The sequence below is a fragment of the Macaca thibetana genome, chromosome 14 (genome assembly GCF_024542745.1).
Source record: "Macaca thibetana thibetana isolate TM-01 chromosome 14, ASM2454274v1, whole genome shotgun sequence".
NCBI classification, from domain to species: domain Eukaryota; kingdom Metazoa; phylum Chordata; class Mammalia; order Primates; family Cercopithecidae; genus Macaca; species Macaca thibetana.
In genome coordinates, this window is record NC_065591.1 from 110,638,135 (window position 1) to 110,654,811 (window position 16,677).

General features: G+C 54.4%; 2 protein-coding genes across 5 annotated transcripts in view; one reads left to right on the forward strand and one right to left on the reverse strand.

The window, feature by feature from the left end:
• Nucleotides 1-791: 791 nt before the first annotated feature.
• On the forward strand, nucleotides 792-13,171 carry CXCR5 (C-X-C motif chemokine receptor 5). 2 transcript variants are annotated; one of them, XM_050758437.1, is made up of 2 exons: nucleotides 792-1,018; nucleotides 10,428-13,171. In XM_050758437.1, the coding sequence occupies exons 1-2, from the start codon at nucleotides 968-970 to the stop codon at nucleotides 11,493-11,495; spliced, it is 1,119 nt and encodes a 372-aa protein (XP_050614394.1). In that variant the 5' UTR covers nucleotides 792-967; the 3' UTR covers nucleotides 11,496-13,171. The 2 variants fall into 2 exon arrangements, with proteins under 2 accessions (XP_050614394.1, XP_050614395.1); XM_050758438.1 differs by having other exon boundaries at nucleotides 938-1,147.
• BCL9L (BCL9 like) overlaps nucleotides 13,036-16,677 on the reverse strand; it is a 31,302-nt gene continuing 27,660 nt past the window's right edge. For all 3 annotated transcript variants that reach the window (XM_050758389.1, XM_050758388.1, XM_050758387.1), the window contains one exon: nucleotides 13,036-16,401. In XM_050758389.1, the coding sequence (XP_050614346.1) occupies nucleotides 15,308-16,401 (1,094 nt within the window). In that variant the 3' untranslated portion in view covers nucleotides 13,036-15,307. The remainder of the gene's footprint in view (nucleotides 16,402-16,677) is intronic.

Below are 16,677 nucleotides of genomic sequence, written 5' to 3' on the forward strand. Positions count from 1 at the left end.
TAAAAATTGGGGGTTAGACTGGATGATCTCTGAAGTCCTCTCTCGCCTGGTAGTCTATGAGGTTAATAATTTATCAGCAAACCAAGTTAATTTATAGATAGAACATCATTATTTTTGAGTCAGAAAATGACTCTGTAACTGTATGCTTTTCTTGGTGATTTCACTTTTTTTTTTTTCTTTTAGAGACAGGGTCTTGCTATGTTGCCCAGGCTGGTATCCAACTCCTGGCTTCAAGCAGTCCTCCTGCCTCGGCCTTCCAGAGTTGATTTCATTTTTGTCTTCCAGTGTTGTTTTACTGTTGTTCCCTTTGAAAAATTCTAACCTATCTTTTCTGAACTTGAGCTGAGAAGGGAAGGGGTTTTGCCCCTGTTGGGCAAAAGGATGGTAGCAAGTAGTTTGACCAAGTGCCCTGATTTGCCAGGACTTAGGGGTTTCCCAAGTCAAGGGACTTTTCAGTCCTGGGCAGACTGGAATGGTTGATCGCCCTAGTGGTGAGGAAGATGAAGGTCTGGAGGTGGCTTGGAGGAGAGGTTGCTGGGAGCGCTCTTCTCCTGTTCTCTGTTGATCAGGAGTTTCCCTCATCAGTCTGCTGACTTTGTGTGGTGGTTTCATTACAAGTTGTGAGCCCCTTATTGGGGGTATAGGGAGGAGAAGAGAGAGCAGCCTTTAAACTAGTCATAGGCCCCAGTTGAGACAATTGTTGCCGGGAAAGAAGCTGAAATGCTTGACTAGCACTGATGCTGTGGGGGATTTTCCCTCTTTCTTCAAAAAAACAGAAAAGACCCAGTGGAAAAAAAAAAAAGTGATGAGTTGTGAGGCAGGTCGCGGCCCTACAGCCCCAGGAGACGATGCGCAGCTCATTTGCTTAAATTTGCAGCTGACGGCTGCCACCTCTCTAGAGGCACCTGGCGGGGAGCCTCTCAACATCAGACAGTGACCAGTCTGGTGACTCACAGCCGGCACAGCCATGAACTACCCGCTAATGCTGGAAATGGACCTCGAGAACCTGGAGGACCTGGTGAGTAGACACGGGTAGCTTCCTGTCGCCGAGGCCCTGCCTGGAATTCTAATATCCTCTGCCAGAATCCGAGAGAGAGGGGACAGCGTGGGAATCCTCTCCCGCTGTGGATCTGTAAAATCTAGACAGGTCAGTCAGCTCCTGCCCTTTAAGAGTTTATTTTCCATTCTGTGGAAGAAGCAGATAAGGAGAGCTGCTGTCCTTAGTAGACATCCTTTAGAGGAAGCTGGAAGACATGGGGTCAGGCCCTGAATCCTCCTCTGAGTTGCTATGTGACCGGGAACAGGATACTTCACTTCTTTCTCTCCTTTTCTCTTAGGGTGGGAATATGGAACTAGACAGGAAAGTACCTTTGGAGGTTTTCTTACCATGAGGAGGCTGGCATTGCTCATCAGTCAATCAATGCATAGCTGTTCATCTCTTACCATATGATTATATCATCAGGGCACTACATTCTATGTTGGGTGGAGAAGTTGAGGATCTGGTCTTTGCCCTCAAATAGCTTCTGCTCTGGCCAGAGAAAAAAAAATCACTCACTGGAAGCTATTAGACAACAATTATGTGCTAAACTGAGAAGTATGAGAACAGATGGTAGCAAGGAAGAGGATCCCAGCAGGTTGGAGTCGGGGAGCAGGGTGAGAAAACTGTTAATCTGAAAAAATGTCTTGGAACCTGTTGTAGAATCTCTAGAGATAAGGTATTCTTGGAAAGGTTTCTTGGGTGGGCTAAGAAAATGGTCCCCAGCACTACACTGCCAGCACTCATGTCTCTGCAGTGAAGCGTAGAGGTGCAGTTGACCTGGTTGTCACTGGGCTCCCAAAAGGTGTATGTGTGGAGCAGCTCAACTGGAGAAACACAGGGTTCCTTGTGAGCCGACGGCAGAGGCTGGTTGTAAGGGTTTCTTGGAAACTTCTTCACGGTCTTTTCTCCCCCTGGGGAGAGGACTTGTCTTGGGACTGCATTCTGGGTTAGATCATGAAGGAGCCAAACCCTGGCTCCTACCAACTCTCCTGGCCCAAACTTACCCTGAGATATTGTCTGACTCCCTCCTGCTCCCCCAGCTGGAGTGGACTTTGTAGTTCCACCAACCGTGTTCCCAGACCTGCTGGGAGAAGCCTGCCTCTCGCTTGCCCAGATCTCAAGGCTGGGAAGTGTAAGTAGGACACGGGGAGAAAGTGAGCAGAAGGGCTAACTACCCAAAGCCTGGCCTCTCGGATCCAAACCGCAAGCAGAATCAGAACTGGACCATTCATTTAATCAGGACCTGCTTCATAATTTGTGGGATCTAGTGCAAAACGAAAACATGGGGCCCCTTATTGAAAAATTATTAAAAATATCAAGAAAGCAACAGCAGAGCACTAAACCAAGTCAGGGGTCCTGCTGGGTGCAGGCCCCGTGTGACTGCACCAGTTGCACGCCTATGAAGCTGCCCTGAGTCTAATCACAGAGTCTGGGCAATATCCCAAATCAGACTAAAAACCCGCAGCCCCAAAGGGGCAATGTGCTCCCACCCTGGTCCCCAGTCACGGCCGCTGGCCTTGCCTGATTCGGTTACTGGGCGTCTTCCTCTGCCTGCAGCTTCAAACTGACCACGAGCCCTGACCCAGTTGGATTTCTTAGTAACCGACTGGAGACCTGGCGGGTCCCAGCTTCTGAGAAACCTTGAGTTTCCCCTAACTGCGCGTCTCACCTCACTGAGTGACCTACTAGAGACAGGTGGTGGCAGGGGCCAGGGGCAGCAGGGTATGTCCCAAGAAAACTTACATCTGGGGGAAAGGGACCTAGTGACTTGCTTCATGTCACACCTCAAATGAGTGATCCTCAGCCAGGCATTCAAATATCTGGATCCCTCACTCAGGGTCTAGCCGGGAGTCCGGAGTCCTGGACCATTTGGGCTCTGGAGTTCTTCAGCCAGCCACCAGTGCGTCGTTCTCCCTTCACGAATCTCCTACATACCCTGTCTCCAGGGCCAATGTCCCCTCAGAACACAGACCCTCTCCTCCACCCCCACCTACTCACTGAAGGGCTGTGAGCAGCTTGGCAGACTGTCCCTCAGTGTCACAGTACAAAAACCCCGGGCATAGTGGTACAGGCAGGAGAATCTTGCATGTAGCAGCTTCTCAATAAGTATTTATTGATTTGTGATGCAGTAAAGCTCTTGGCTCACCATTTTCCTCTGGAATTAGTCCAGGTTCTTCTACTTCTTCTGCTTCCTAGTCTCCTCCTTGTCCTTGCCCATACCAACTATTGGTTCATATTCCTTGAACACTGGGTTTTACACTCTAATGTTGGGCTAAGAACTGGGGACTTTTGGCTACACAAACTTGCCAGGAAAAAAAAAAAAAAGAAAAGGAACTGGGGGCTCCTGGCCATAAGCCAGGTTGGTCATTCTGTATTCCATTTGTCCTGTTGAACTCGAAGACCAACTTGAGCCGCTTAAAATGTCCACTTCTTTAAGGCAGGGGCCGGGAGGTGTGGAGGGGCTGCTAATTCTCAAGAATGAATGGTCCAAATAGAAAAAAAAATTAGATGGCTGAGAGCCAGGAACCAGAAGATTCCAGGTCCTGGGGTGGGCATGCCAGGGACCCATCCTGCTGGAAAGGCAGATCCAGGCAGACCTAGAGCAGCCCCTGTCTATGCGAACCTTGATCTGAGAGCCTCCTTCCAACAGAACCAGGGCCTGGGCTGGGGCACCCACAGAGGCTGGTCATAAACTATACCTCCAGCCCCACCCTGCACACCAACCAGGAGGGGAAGCTGCTATAGCGCAGGGTGAAGCTGGCCCAAGCCCCAGAGCCTGGCTTTCTATGACCCCTCTCCATAGATAATTACCACACATCATGACTTCAGTGTGACTAGAGCATCACAGGCTACACAGCCCGTCCACGTGGACCATCTCATTTCATCACGGAGGTGTGAAGAAGAGGAACCAAAACCAGCTCAGGCTGTTTCTGGGGGGAAGGGAGGTTCTCCACCCGCCCCCCCCAATCAGATCAAAAGTCCCAGAGCAACCCCAGCAGAGCAGGCCCAACTGGGGGTGTGGTTGGAGGGGTCAGACATGAGGGAGAGCCCCAAGGCCAGGCTGAGGATGGGTCAGGGTCAAAGTGAATCTGGGTTCAGGCATACAGACTGCAGAGTCTCGTCAGGAACTCTTGCCTTCCCCAGGGATGCAGTCTGCAGCTGATCCCACTCCTCTAGCAGAACGGCATCAACAGCGGCCGTGTATATGGACCTGAGAATCAGGACACAAGAATGAGCGTTCTTTCAAGAGTGGTGGGGCAAAATATTTCCAGCCCAGGAGATGGTTTCAAGAGGCTGCCACACACACCTGGGAGGCCTGTCTATCTGCACCTTGGATTGTGTGACCCTGTATCCAAAGGGCAAAGAGATGCTGGGGTGCCAGGTGGGGCCCCTTTAAGCCTCAAGACTTGCCGCAGAGGCTTGGAGTAGCTTAAACTCTCCCCCTAAAACCACAGCCAGCGCAGTACCTGCTTCTAATGGCCCAAACCCGTGGGAAGAGATGGAAGAGGAGTCTCACAGGCCTGTCCCTGAAGGCTATGGGTGTAGCAAGGGAGATGTGACAAATGGCAAGCCAGAGTCTCAGATGGTCTTTAAGGGCTGTGGGCCTCCTGAAGAAAGACGGGCTAAGGGATACAGACCTACACCCTCACCCATAGCCCAGTCTCATTCCTCCAGACCCCTGCACCCCTTAAGCCACCGAAGGCTGGAATGACAGATACCCTGGCCGGCTCCACTCACAGCTCCTGACTCTCAGCTGGGAATATCCACACAGGGACATAAAAGGAGATGGAGCTTGCATGCTCCCCGTGGCCAGAGCAATGACTGGCGTCTGTGTGCAGACACCTCCCGTGGCCAGCATGACTCAGGCCTTGGAGTCCTGGGGTTCGGCCTGAGTGAGCCACGCACGCAGGCAGCCCTGCCCCCTCCTCGGGGCTGGGAAGTAAGGTCAGGCTGGGGCATTCACTGGTGGCAGAATGGACTAGAAAAGCAAAGTCTCCAGCTACTGAGCTAGACGGAGATCACACTGAGAACCAGCTCAGCCCCAGGCAGGGCAGGACAGACAGAAAATCTGGGAGTGAGAGTGAGGGGCATTTGAAGGCAGAGTCCAGCCTCCTTCTTCCCAGGGCAGGAATCTCTTCCCGCACACTTGGGCTCAAACGTTCCTCTCCTTCCCAAGGGTCCCATCTCATTGCTGGACAGTTCTGCCTGTTAGAAAGTTCTCCCGCCTTTGACTGAAACTCTACCCCCTCAGCTTCTGCCCAGTCCTCCTGGACTGCCCCTGGAAGCCCACAGCAAGAGTCCATTGCTGCCCTCTTGCCCATGGAGTTTCTTTCCAATCCGTGACATCAGCCCTCATGGACTCAAGTCTTCTCTGTCCCAGACACTACACCCCTAGTACCTGAAAACTTCCTCCACGGGCAGGGTTTTCCAAGCCCCTCAACAAAGCGGTCATCCTTGTCCAGACCAACCAAACTGGGCTGGTGCCAGCTGCCCACTTCATCTGTTCTAGGTGAACAGATGAAGGTAACAGTGGCCCTTCTGCTGGCCACGTCACTCCCATGACTCATCTTAAGCTTGTAGGCAACAAACTCCCAAGTGTTTCTTACGAACTGTTGTTACCTGGTCTTCCCTAACTTATCCCTGGATGGGTAAAGTTTTAAACCTGAGTCCTGGCTTGTATATTTTTCCCCACGCAATTTCATCTGGTTAGGTTGGGCCCATGGTTCCAGCTTGTAAAGAACTCTGTGTTGCCTGAGAGTGCCCCCAAAGCTGGGTTGAGAGTGCTGAAGAGGAGGGGACCCAGGATAGATCCCTGAGGCATGCTAGACACCCCTGACCAATGTACCTGCTGACATAGAATCCCCATTAGCAAATGTGAGCTGAGCTTCATGCTGGTCAGTGCTAGGCAGTGGGGCAGCTTCGTTATTTGGAGAAGTGAGGTGGGGCCTGGAAACTTAATTATCCAGGGAGGAGCCTGCATCCTACAGTGGAGGGAAGGAGAAGAGTAACATTTTGGGCCCTACCACAGGCCAAGTACTTTGCATCTCTTTACACCCCGCACCTTCCCCTAAGCCCCTCAATACTGGACACTGTTACAGCCCCTGCTCCTCCCCAGTGCTCACAGCAATTTTCTAACTAGATTCTAGCTCCACTCAGCCTCATTCTGGTCATTGTGTTTCTTGCCTTCTTTGGGGCATGTGGCCCTGGCCTATGACCAGGCTGTTGTCTGCTGGGTGCCTGTCTATGCCACACGCTGGTGTGGCCCATCTTGGGACCTGTGTCTATGCAAGGTGGGTGTTGCTGTCAGAGTGCGTGTGTGCATGAGGGCCTTGGGTTTCTGCAGCTTTTCATGTCAAAGAATGGGCACACCGCTCACACAAACGGGCCGCCCTGCACTCCCTCTGGGCACGGGATTGGAGGGCTTCCTCAGCACCACATGCCCCACAGTATTCAGGATTCCTGATTCCTCAACTTCCCATGAGGAAAGAGCCAACCTTGCTTTATTGCCTCTCTCCATAGTTTGGGGGAGATTGGGGGAGCTAGAACTCCTATGTGTGGGAAGTGGCTTTAACACGTGCCACTCCTGAACCCCCAAAACGTCTGTTTGACACCTCCTGCTGAGATGTGCCGTCAGTTCCCAGCACCCCTCAAACCAGCTTCCTCCCATCTTCCTCTCTCTGACGCTGCCAAACAAATACCTCTTGGCAAGGAGGAAGAGACAGGCCCCTCCCAACCCCCCTCTAAATCTGGTTCTCAGGAGATGGGAGCCCTAGGGACAGAAACCCAGGGCTTTCTGGGTCAGATAGGCTGGTTGGACCTAAGCCCTCACCCAGGCACAGCCAAGGTAGGTGGAGTTCAGCCCTGCTGACCGCCCTGGGCCCTGCTGCTCTCCTCCCTCTGCATGAATGGCTTGGCTCTGCGTGAAGACTGCTGAATTCCAGTATTAGTCAAGTGGGTGTGCTCAATGACAATACTGGAAATAGCTCCCAATAGAGAGAGAGCAGTCAAGATAGGATCTAGGATCCAGGCGGTCAAGGTTATTGGGAGAAGGCAGAATGCAGAAGGTGACGGAGTGAGTCCCTGCTGAGACACTAGCCTAAGTCTCAGATTATCAGGGCTCCTGGTCTTCTCTGGGAAACTGCTTTCAGAGCAGGTCAGCACACATCTGTCCTATGTAAAACACATGACCTTGGGAGGGGGACACAGAAGGCCTGCTTCTAAGAACTTTGCCATCTGGTTAGAAAGTGGTCATCCCAACCCTGGGTGCTGTAATAAATGCACACGCATCATAAGGAGAAGAGAGAATTCCAAGAGGGGAGCCAGCAAGGATGTGGGAAGATGGGATTGAATTCGGCTTTGGAGGAAGGGTAGAAATTAGATAGGCCAATTTGGAAAGAAAGACCTGCTAGGCAGAAGGAAAAGGCCAAGGGGTGACCTAGAGCAATAATATATTAATAGAAGACAAAGTTTGAAAGGTCAGAGGAATATACATTTGGGAGGAACATAAAGGCTCTGTTGGGGAGGTTACACTTCATCCCACAGGTCCATGGTTTTCAAATGAAAGTAGAACCATTTTCTTCAACAAAAGCTTATGTGTGAAGCACTACACAAGTCAAAAGTGGAGAGCTATAGTTTAAAGTCAAGAAGGGGAGCCTGGAGCCACACCACCACTCTCCACCCCAGGGGAACCCTGTGACACACACACACAGTCATGGGTACTCTAAAGAAAGTCCTTGGAGCTGGGCGCTGCTGTCACATACCTGCACTCCCAGCTACACAGGAGGCTGAGGCAGGAGGAGGATCACTTGGGCCCAGGAGGTCGAGGTGTAGTGTGCTATGATCACACCTATTAATAGCCACTGCACTCCAGCCTGGGCAACATAGCAAGACACTATCTATCAAAAAACAAAAACAAAGGTGTGTGTTTGGGAGAGAAATTCCATGGAATCCTACTGCATGGGATGTTCTGCAATTAGTTCTAAACTTTATTTAAAAAAAAAATGTTTTGTAGAGTTGAGGTCTCGCTATGTTGTGCAGGCTGGTCTTGAACTCCTGGTTTCAAGCAATCCTCCCACCTAAGCCTCCCAAAGTGCTGGGAGCCACTGTGCCCAGCAGTTCTGAAATTTAGCAATGTGTGAATGGCACTAAGTTTGGCTTACTCTACTCTTTTTTTTGAGACTGGGTCTTGGTCTGTTACCCAGGCTGGAGTGTAGTGGCATGATCATAGTTCACTGCAGTCCGAAATTCCTTGGCTGAAGTGATCCTTCTGCCTTGTTCTCCCAAAGTGATGGAATTACAGGCCTGAGCCACCATGCCCAGACTCCAATCAATCTTCTACTGACGAACATTATCACAAATATGACTTTTTCTTATAGTTGACTTTGTTATTAAATGTGAAATTGAGACCTGGTACGGTAGCTCATACCTGTAATCCCAGCACTTTGGGAGGCCGAGGTGAGTGGATCACTTGAGGTCAGGAATTCGAGACCAGCCTGGCCAACATGGTGAAACCCTGTCTCCACTAAAAATACAAAAAAATCACCTAGGTGTGGTGGCAGATGCCTGGAATCCCAACTACTCGGGAGGCTGAGGCAGGAGAATTGCTTGAACCCAGGAGGCGGAGGTTGCAGTGAGCCAAGATCGTGCCACCGCACTCCAGCCTGGGCAACAAGAGCAAAAATCCACCTCAAAAAAAAAAAAAGTGAAATTGAAAAAATAAATAAATAAAGACAAAAAACAAAAGAAAACCACTGCTTATGGGTGATGGGGAACCGGCAAAGGACTTTAAGCAGAACACTGAGGCAGTGGGATTTGTGTTTTAGAACACGCACCCCGTCCTCTGTGCAGGACGTGGACAGGAGTAGAGAAGCTGGTGGAGACGGGACCCATGGAGAGATGGTCTCCTGAGCGTTAGCGTGAAGAGAAGGAAGACTAGACTGAGGCAATGGCAGAGGGATGCTGTGGGAAGAGTTGGCAGATGGGTCTGCCCTTGCACTGATGTATCTCCCACACCTGCTTCTCACAGAGCCCCATTCCCCCAGAGCCAGAAGGAAAGACCCAGGCTGGGGAATGGGTCTGCTTAGCATTAGGAGTGAGTGTGTGACCCACAACTGTGGCTCCGGAGAGGCAAGAAAGCCCTGTGGCACCCAGTGTGACCACCCCCTCCTTGTGGGGGGGCCTTGCTCTCCTAAAATGGGGGCAGCATTAAGCCACCCAGAGCCTGGTGGACAGGGTACCCCATCCTATCCTCTGCCTCCCTGGGGCTCATCATTTATAGTATTGCCTTTTTGAACCCACATAGGTTGGTTATAATTGATTTTGAATTGCCTGGGGAGGGGCTTGGGTAGGGAGGGTGGGAAGAACAGAGCTGAGAGGTGAGGAGGAACAGGTGCAGGGGACAGCTGTGAGTGAAAGGTGTGAAAACAGGCACATGTCTTCCTTTGTGGTTAGCTGGGTAAACAACCTGAGTGCTGGGGTAATGGAGGTGGGGTGATGGGGAGAGGAAGAGGAGGATGGGGAGGAGGGAACTTCCGGAGACATCATGGGCACGCCCCCTGCACTTGGAGTAGGCTCTCTCCTTCTCTCCTGCCAGTCTCCCTGGGTCACCCTCACTTTCTCCTGCCTCTGTCTGCCTCTGGGCTTTCTGCTTCTGAGTGCTCCTAGCTGCAGGGAGGTTGCCAGTGATGGGAAGTAGCAGGGAACCTGCATCTGCTGCCCCTAGAAGGAAGCCCAGGCAGGGTTGTTCAGTGGAAAGTATTGGCTTTGGAAGTAGATAAATGTCAGTTCACACAAACCTGATCTTTAGCAAGACACATCTGTGAAATAGGAATACTATTACATACCTTGAGCGGGTTGTGCATATTGAACCGGATGGGAGGCTATTACTGCCATTTCAGTGATAACGGAGACGGTCAGGAACAGTGAGACCCATGAGGAGGGAGCCGCAGGCCACGTCAGCACCCGCCCGCCCCCAGCCCCCAGCACGATGCTAAGTTGCAGTGCCCGACTGTTCTGCTCGGAACTGAAACAGACGGGTCCTTGTACCAATCAGGTCCATTCCCCAAATTGACTCCAGCCCCCAAGGCTGCAGGCTTCCATACATGAGGACCCCAAAACACAAGCTGACTTATGGGGCCCAGCCCCTCAGCACTTACAAAGCATGGCCACCCGCACACCTCCCTTCATCTGCACCACCACTCTAAGGAATGCGATCCCTTTGACAGGCAAAAAACTGAAGTTGGAAAACACAAAGTGATTTGTTCAAAATTGAAATGTGAAACTTGACATTTGGTCAGTGGAGCCTATGTAGGAAAAACCTCCAAGAGAGCTAGGGTTCCTCTCGGAGAGGAAAGAGAGTCCTCACCCTCCCGTCTCCTTGCCCTTGCAGTTCTTGGAATTTGACAAATTCGACAACTATAACGACACCTCCCTGGTGGAAAATCACCTCTGCCCTGCCACAGAGGGGCCCCTCATGGCCTCCTTCAAGGCTGTGTTCGTGCCCGTGGCCTACAGCCTCATCTTCCTCCTGGGTGTGATCGGCAACGTCCTGGTGCTGGTGATCCTGGAGCGGCACCGGCAGACACGCAGCTCCACGGAGACCTTCCTGTTCCACCTGGCCGTGGCCGACCTCCTGCTGGTCTTCATCTTGCCCTTTGCCGTGGCCGAGGGCTCTGTGGGCTGGGTCCTGGGGACCTTCCTCTGCAAAACTGTGATTGCCTTGCACAAAGTCAACTTCTACTGCAGCAGCCTGCTCCTGGCCTGCATCGCCGTGGACCGTTACCTGGCCATTGTCCACGCCGTCCACGCCTACCGCCACCGCCGCCTCCTCTCCATCCACATCACCTGCGGGACCATCTGGCTGGTGGGCTTCCTCTTTGCCTTGCCAGAGATTCTCTTCGCCAAAGTCAGCCAAGCCCATCCCAACAACTCCCTGCCACGTTGCACCTTCTCCCAAGAGAACCAAGCCGAAACGCATGCCTGGTTCACCTCCCGATTCCTCTACCATGTGGCGGGATTCCTGCTGCCCATGCTGGTGATGGGCTGGTGCTACGTGGGGGTAGTGCACAGGTTGCGCCAGGCCCAGCGGCGCCCTCAGCGGCAGAAGGCAGTCAGGGTGGCCATCCTGGTGACGAGCATCTTCTTCCTCTGCTGGTCACCCTACCACATCGTCATCTTCCTGGACACCCTGGTGAGGCTGAAGGCTGTGGACAATACCTGCGAGCTAAATGGCTCTCTCCCCGTGGCCATCACCATGTGTGAGTTCCTGGGCCTGGCCCACTGCTGCCTCAACCCCATGCTCTACACTTTTGCCGGTGTGAAGTTCCGCAGTGACCTTTCGAGGCTCCTGACCAAGCTGGGCTGTACCGGCCCTGCCTCCCTGTGCCAGCTCTTCCCTAGCTGGCGCAAGAGCAGTCTCTCTGAGTCAGAGAATGCCACCTCTCTCACCACATTCTAGGTCCCAGTGTCCCCCTTTATTGCTGCTTTTCCTTGGGGCACGCAGTGATGCTGGATGCTCCCTCCAACAGGAGCTGGGATCCTAAGGGCTCACGGTGGCTTAGAGTGTCCTAGGAGTATCCTTAGCTGGGGTAGCTAGAGGGACCAACCCCCATTTCTAGGACATCCCTGCCAGCTCTTCTGCCAGCCCTAGGACTCAACTGGAGCCCAGGGAGCGGAAAGCAGCTCAAAGGCACAGTGAAGCCTGTCTCTACCCATCTGCACCCTCTTGGGCTGAGAGAACCTCAGGTACCTCCCATCTTAATCATCCAACGCTCAGGAAACAACTTCTACTTCTGCCCTTGCCGACGGAGAGCGCCTGTCCCTCCCAGAACACACTCCATCAGCTTTAGGGCTGCTGACCTCCACAGTTTCCCCTCTCCCCTCCTACCCACCTGTCCGCAAGGCCAGGAGAAGCCAATCCCCTCTCCCCTCCTACCCACCTGTCCACAAGGCCAGGAGAAGCTGAGCACCAGGGGATGAGTGGAGGTTAAGGCTGAGGAAAGGCCAGCTGGCAGCAGAGTGTGGCCTTCAGACAACTCAGTTCCTAAAAACATAGACATTCCACCAAGCCCCCAAGCCTGCAGCCATTTTGACCAAGCAGGAAGCTTGGACTGGTTGAATTCAGGTAGCTGCCACTGACTTGGACTGAAATAGCACTTGGTCCTCCCCATGTCACTGGGTCCTGGGTGGTTTGCAGGCAGGGCCGTCTCTAGGTGCCCTTGGAGAGCAGCCAGTGACCTGAGGAAGTGCAAAGACCAAGAAGCAAGAGAGAAACCCGACAGAGGAAAGAAAACAGCTTTCTTCCCCAACCCCAAGGAGGGACATGGATCAGTGAAACTCGGTGGTCCCCTCCACTAGGTGAGATGAAGTGGGGTGGAGAGCTCCTAGGGTGGCCGGGTCCAGGGGATGGGAGGTTGTGGGCACTGATGGGGAAGGAGGCTGGCTTGTCCCCTCCTCACTCCCTTCCCACAAGCTACAGACCCGAGGAAACTCAGAGTCCGAATGGAGAAGGGTGGACTGGAAGGGGCCTGTGGGAGTCATCTCAACCATCCCCTCTGTGGCATCACCTTAGGCAGGGAAGTGTAAGAAACACACTGGGGCAGGGAAGTCCCCAGGCCCCAGGAAGCCGTGCCCTGCCCCTCTGAGGATGTCACTCAGATGGAACCGCAGGAAGCTGCTCCGTGCTTGTTTGCTCACCTGGGGTGTGGGAGGCACTCCCTCCCACCTCCCTCCCACAGTTCTGGGCACTCCCTCCCACCTCCCCACCCTTTGATCGGGTAGGGAGTCAGGGACCCCTGCACTTGTCCCACCAAGCCAAGCAGCCAAGCTCCTTGGGAGGCCCCACTGGGGAAATAACAGCTGTAGCTGAGGGGAGAGTGTCTTCACGGGGGAACAACAAGGAAGACCTGGGACGGGCCTTTTTTCTCTGACTATCTCCTAGCAAGCTGGGTAATCTAATTGACAGAGGAGTCTGAAGCAGAGGCAAAGAGGCAAGAGGCTGGATTTTGAATTTTCTTTTTAATAAAAAGGCACCTATAAAACAGGTCAATACAGTACAGGCAGCACAGAGACCCCCGGAACAAGCCTAAAAATTGTTTCAAAATAAAAACCAAGAAGATGTCTTCACATATTGTATTTATATATTTATATTTATATATATATTTATATAATGGTACAAAATGGCTAGGGGTATGGCCATGGATGGAGGGAAGAGTAGGCTGGCCTGTGGCGCGGGTGGGAGGAGAGGGGACGGAGAGGGCACTCGGCCCGCTGCGATCTGACCCCTCTCTCCTCAGGGCAGGAAACACAGAGTCAGACAGTTTGGGGGGTCTTGGGCCAGGGGTGGAGGGCTCAAGGGCACAGGGCCCAGGCTGAGGCAGGGCGGGCAAAGCGCCTGGCAGGATGAAGGGCAAGTGATCCCCCAAACACAGAGGCCCTGGCCATGGCCCCTGGGAGGTGGCCAGGGGGAGTCAGGGGCCTGTTGTCAGCCCCAGAGGAAGCGCTGGACCTGGCCGATGGTGGGCCGAGAGGACAGCACCAGGCTGGGAGAAGTGGGGCAAGTTCCCTTTGTATTACAGCTGCCAGTGCGAGACCAGGCCCTCCAGGCCAGGAAGGCTAGGGACTGGTCCTGGTAGAAGACACCCTGTCTAGAATGGCCCTTGGCCCTGGAGGCGGGGCGCAAAAGGCCTCAGCCAGGGAACTGCCCTGCCACCTCCCGAGGCAGGAAAGGAAGTGAGAAAAGGAGAAGTTTTTTACTTCTGGGGCCAAAGTAGGGGACAAACACCCAGTCGTATATGGCTTCAGCTCTGACCAAAGGCGGATGGGGAGCTCTCCTGGGGAGGAGCAGGGAGCCTAGGGGGAGGCAGTGGCTGTGCCTGGGTGGGCACAGACAGATCTGGTACATGGCCCTGAGCCCTGGGCAGAGGGACAACCTTGCCGGTGAGTGGGCAGGCAGAAAGGAGGCGGCAGGATGCTGTTTCCCCGATTCCATCCTCAGGGGGTGGAGCCTGGAGGGGAGGTGCACTGACTCAGATGAACTGTTCTCCCCCTTCTTTGATAAGAAGTAGGTGGCAGCAGCCTCTGGAAGTCAGGGCCCTGGAGGTTACCTGGCCCATGGCTACTGCAGCCACAGGCCCCAATGGCACCATGCTACACCTTCCATGGCTCCACTCAAGGGGGCCACACAGCCACCGCCTCTTCCTCCTTTCCTTCATCCCAAACTGGGACAAAAGACTTCAAGTTCTGGCTAAGATGTAGCAGCGGGGGACGCCCAGGCATCGAAAGTGGGAAGCCAGGGCCCCGTGTCACCGGTGTGGGCAAACACGTGTGCGTGTGCACACATGTTCTCCCCGAATCACTCAGCAGCAGACAGGCTGCCGCCCTGGGGGTCTCAGCCCTGCTAGGGCTCACCAGGTGGAAGCCTAGGTGGTCTGACCTCAGTTTAGGAGTAGGGCATTTACGTCATTTTACCATTTGGGAAGGGGACAGGAATGGTATCCCTTAGGGACTCAGAGACACTGCAAACAGTGGGTGGCCATGTAGGGCCGCACGTCCTGGGTCCAGGGGAATGGAGAGGGCAATAACTTGAAGAAGGGGGAAGGGTTTCTTTTATCCTTTTTTTTTTGTGTGACTTCTATCAAAACACAGAAATACAGCACACGCACAAACCAGCACAAAAGCGCAGCGCTCTATTTACAGCTCCGGCTGGCACCTGCCCACCTGGCCAGCCACCTGTAGGGAGGGGTGGGAGAGGGGTCAGCCACATCAGCAGGGAAAGGATACGAAGCAGGTAAAGACAGAAGGAAAATGGGGGGGTGCAGAGAAACGAAGAGGGAGGTGGAGCTCCAGCAATGTGGACACGAGGAGACAAGAGCAGAAGGGGCTGGGGGAGACCTGACCTGTCCTTCCTCTCTCCCCCCAGATCCCATCCAGGACTCCAAAAGCATAGCTGAAGGGGGTGTGGCGGGTGTAGGGATGCAGGGAAAGAGGTAAAATAGAGAGGCTCTATAGGAATTGGGAGGAGTGGGGGAGGGGCAGTCCTGGTGGCCAAAATGGAACCAACCCCAATCCAAAATCCCCCCACCCCACTCTGCCACATCCCCCTAAGCTGCCAGCACATCTGGTTTCCACAAATGCCACTCCCTACGCAAGCTCCCTCCCACCCCCTCCACCCCACCCCTCGACCCAGGCCATCCCAACATTGAGGGGAAGAACTTTGTTAAGGTTATCGTATTTGCAACATTGCCCCGGCTCCAGCCCCAGCAGCGACTTCTAGAAGGGCAGGTTGGCCATGCCGCCTGGCGCCGGGAGGTAGCCCATCTGGCTGTCCAGGGACACACTGCGCTGCCGAAGGGGGTGGGACACCATGAGGTTCTGCTGGGGTGGGGGGCCCATGAGGGAGCCCTGCGGGGAGAGCATGTGGGGCGGCTGGCTGTAGACCTCGCCCCCCACGCCCCGCTGCTTCATCAGCATGAAATTCTGCTGGGTCATGAGGCCTTGTGGAGGGGACATGACCCCCTGGTGCAGGCCATGGGGCACCATCCCCTGCTGTGGGGGTACGCCTGTCCTGCCCAGCAAGGACATCTGTCCGGGGTGGCACATGGACATGTTGAGCCCCCGCTGGACACCCTGCTGGCCTGGGAGGTTGGGAGGCCGAGAAGGAGTCTGCTCCACCATCATGTTCTGCAGGTTCATGAGATGCAGATTGGGGGGCTGAGCCTTGGGGGGCTGGTTCTCGCTCTTGGGGAAGTACTGGAGGGTGCTGCTTGGCTTCTCAGAGGGGATGATCCTCGACAAGTCGAACTCGGGGATCCCCGTTGGGGTGGGCCGGATCACCTCGCTCAGCTCGGGGTCGTTCAGCACTGATGCCACCCCAGGGAGCACACCCGGTGGGTATGTGTCGCCCATGCGCCCAGCCATGGCTTTGCCCATCAAGTGCTGCTGGGGAGGCATGGGGCCTGGCGGCTGGTTGGGCAGGTCCTCGGGAGGCAGGGGCATGCCTGACGGGTAGTGCTGCTGCAGGCCAGGCCCCCCGCCCCCACCCCCAGTGGGGGCCATGGCACCATGTGGCTGCTGCAGTCGAGGGGGGAAGGGCATCATCTGGGAGGAGCTGGGCACCGGGCCACACGGGGCATTCAGGGAGTCGGGGCCCCCTGGGGCCATCATCATGGAGTTTTGAGGGGGCCCTCCTGTCCCCTGTGGGTTGGGATGCAGTGGAATGTTGGAGCCCAGAGGGGTGGGGGAGGGCAGCATGGCGGGCGGGGGCTCATGGGACAGGGGCTGCTGGCCTGGCAGGTTCATGCCCATGGGGCTCTGGGCAGCGGCTGAGTTCAGGTGCATCTGGCTGGGCTGGCTGTTGCTGATCCCTGTAGGGAATAAAGACGGGGTCAGGCACAGTGCGCCCAGCTTAGGGAGGGTGCAGGGCTCAGGCCTTCCCCACTCCCAAGCCAGGTGGTGCCAGGGGTCGGAGTTGTCACCACTGGCTTCCCCTGGCTGGGAGGGAAGGGACTGGAGGCACTGAAGCTAGAAGCCAAGAGACCAAGTTCTGGCTCAGGTCGCCAGACACCACCAGGTGTTGGAAAGACCACTCGAGTGCTCTGGGCTGCATTTCACTAATGACTCCAGTGAGTGGGAACAGCATC

Excerpts from the sequence above, each read along its gene's own strand:
- CXCR5 (XM_050758437.1), top strand. The coding sequence starts at position 968 with ATGAACTACCCGCTAATGCTGGAAATGGACCTCGAGAACCTGGAGGAC. Across the intron at positions 1,019-10,427 it reads TCGAGAACCTGGAGGACCTG|TTCTTGGAATTTGACAAATT; the intron begins GTGAGTAGACAC and ends TTGCCCTTGCAG.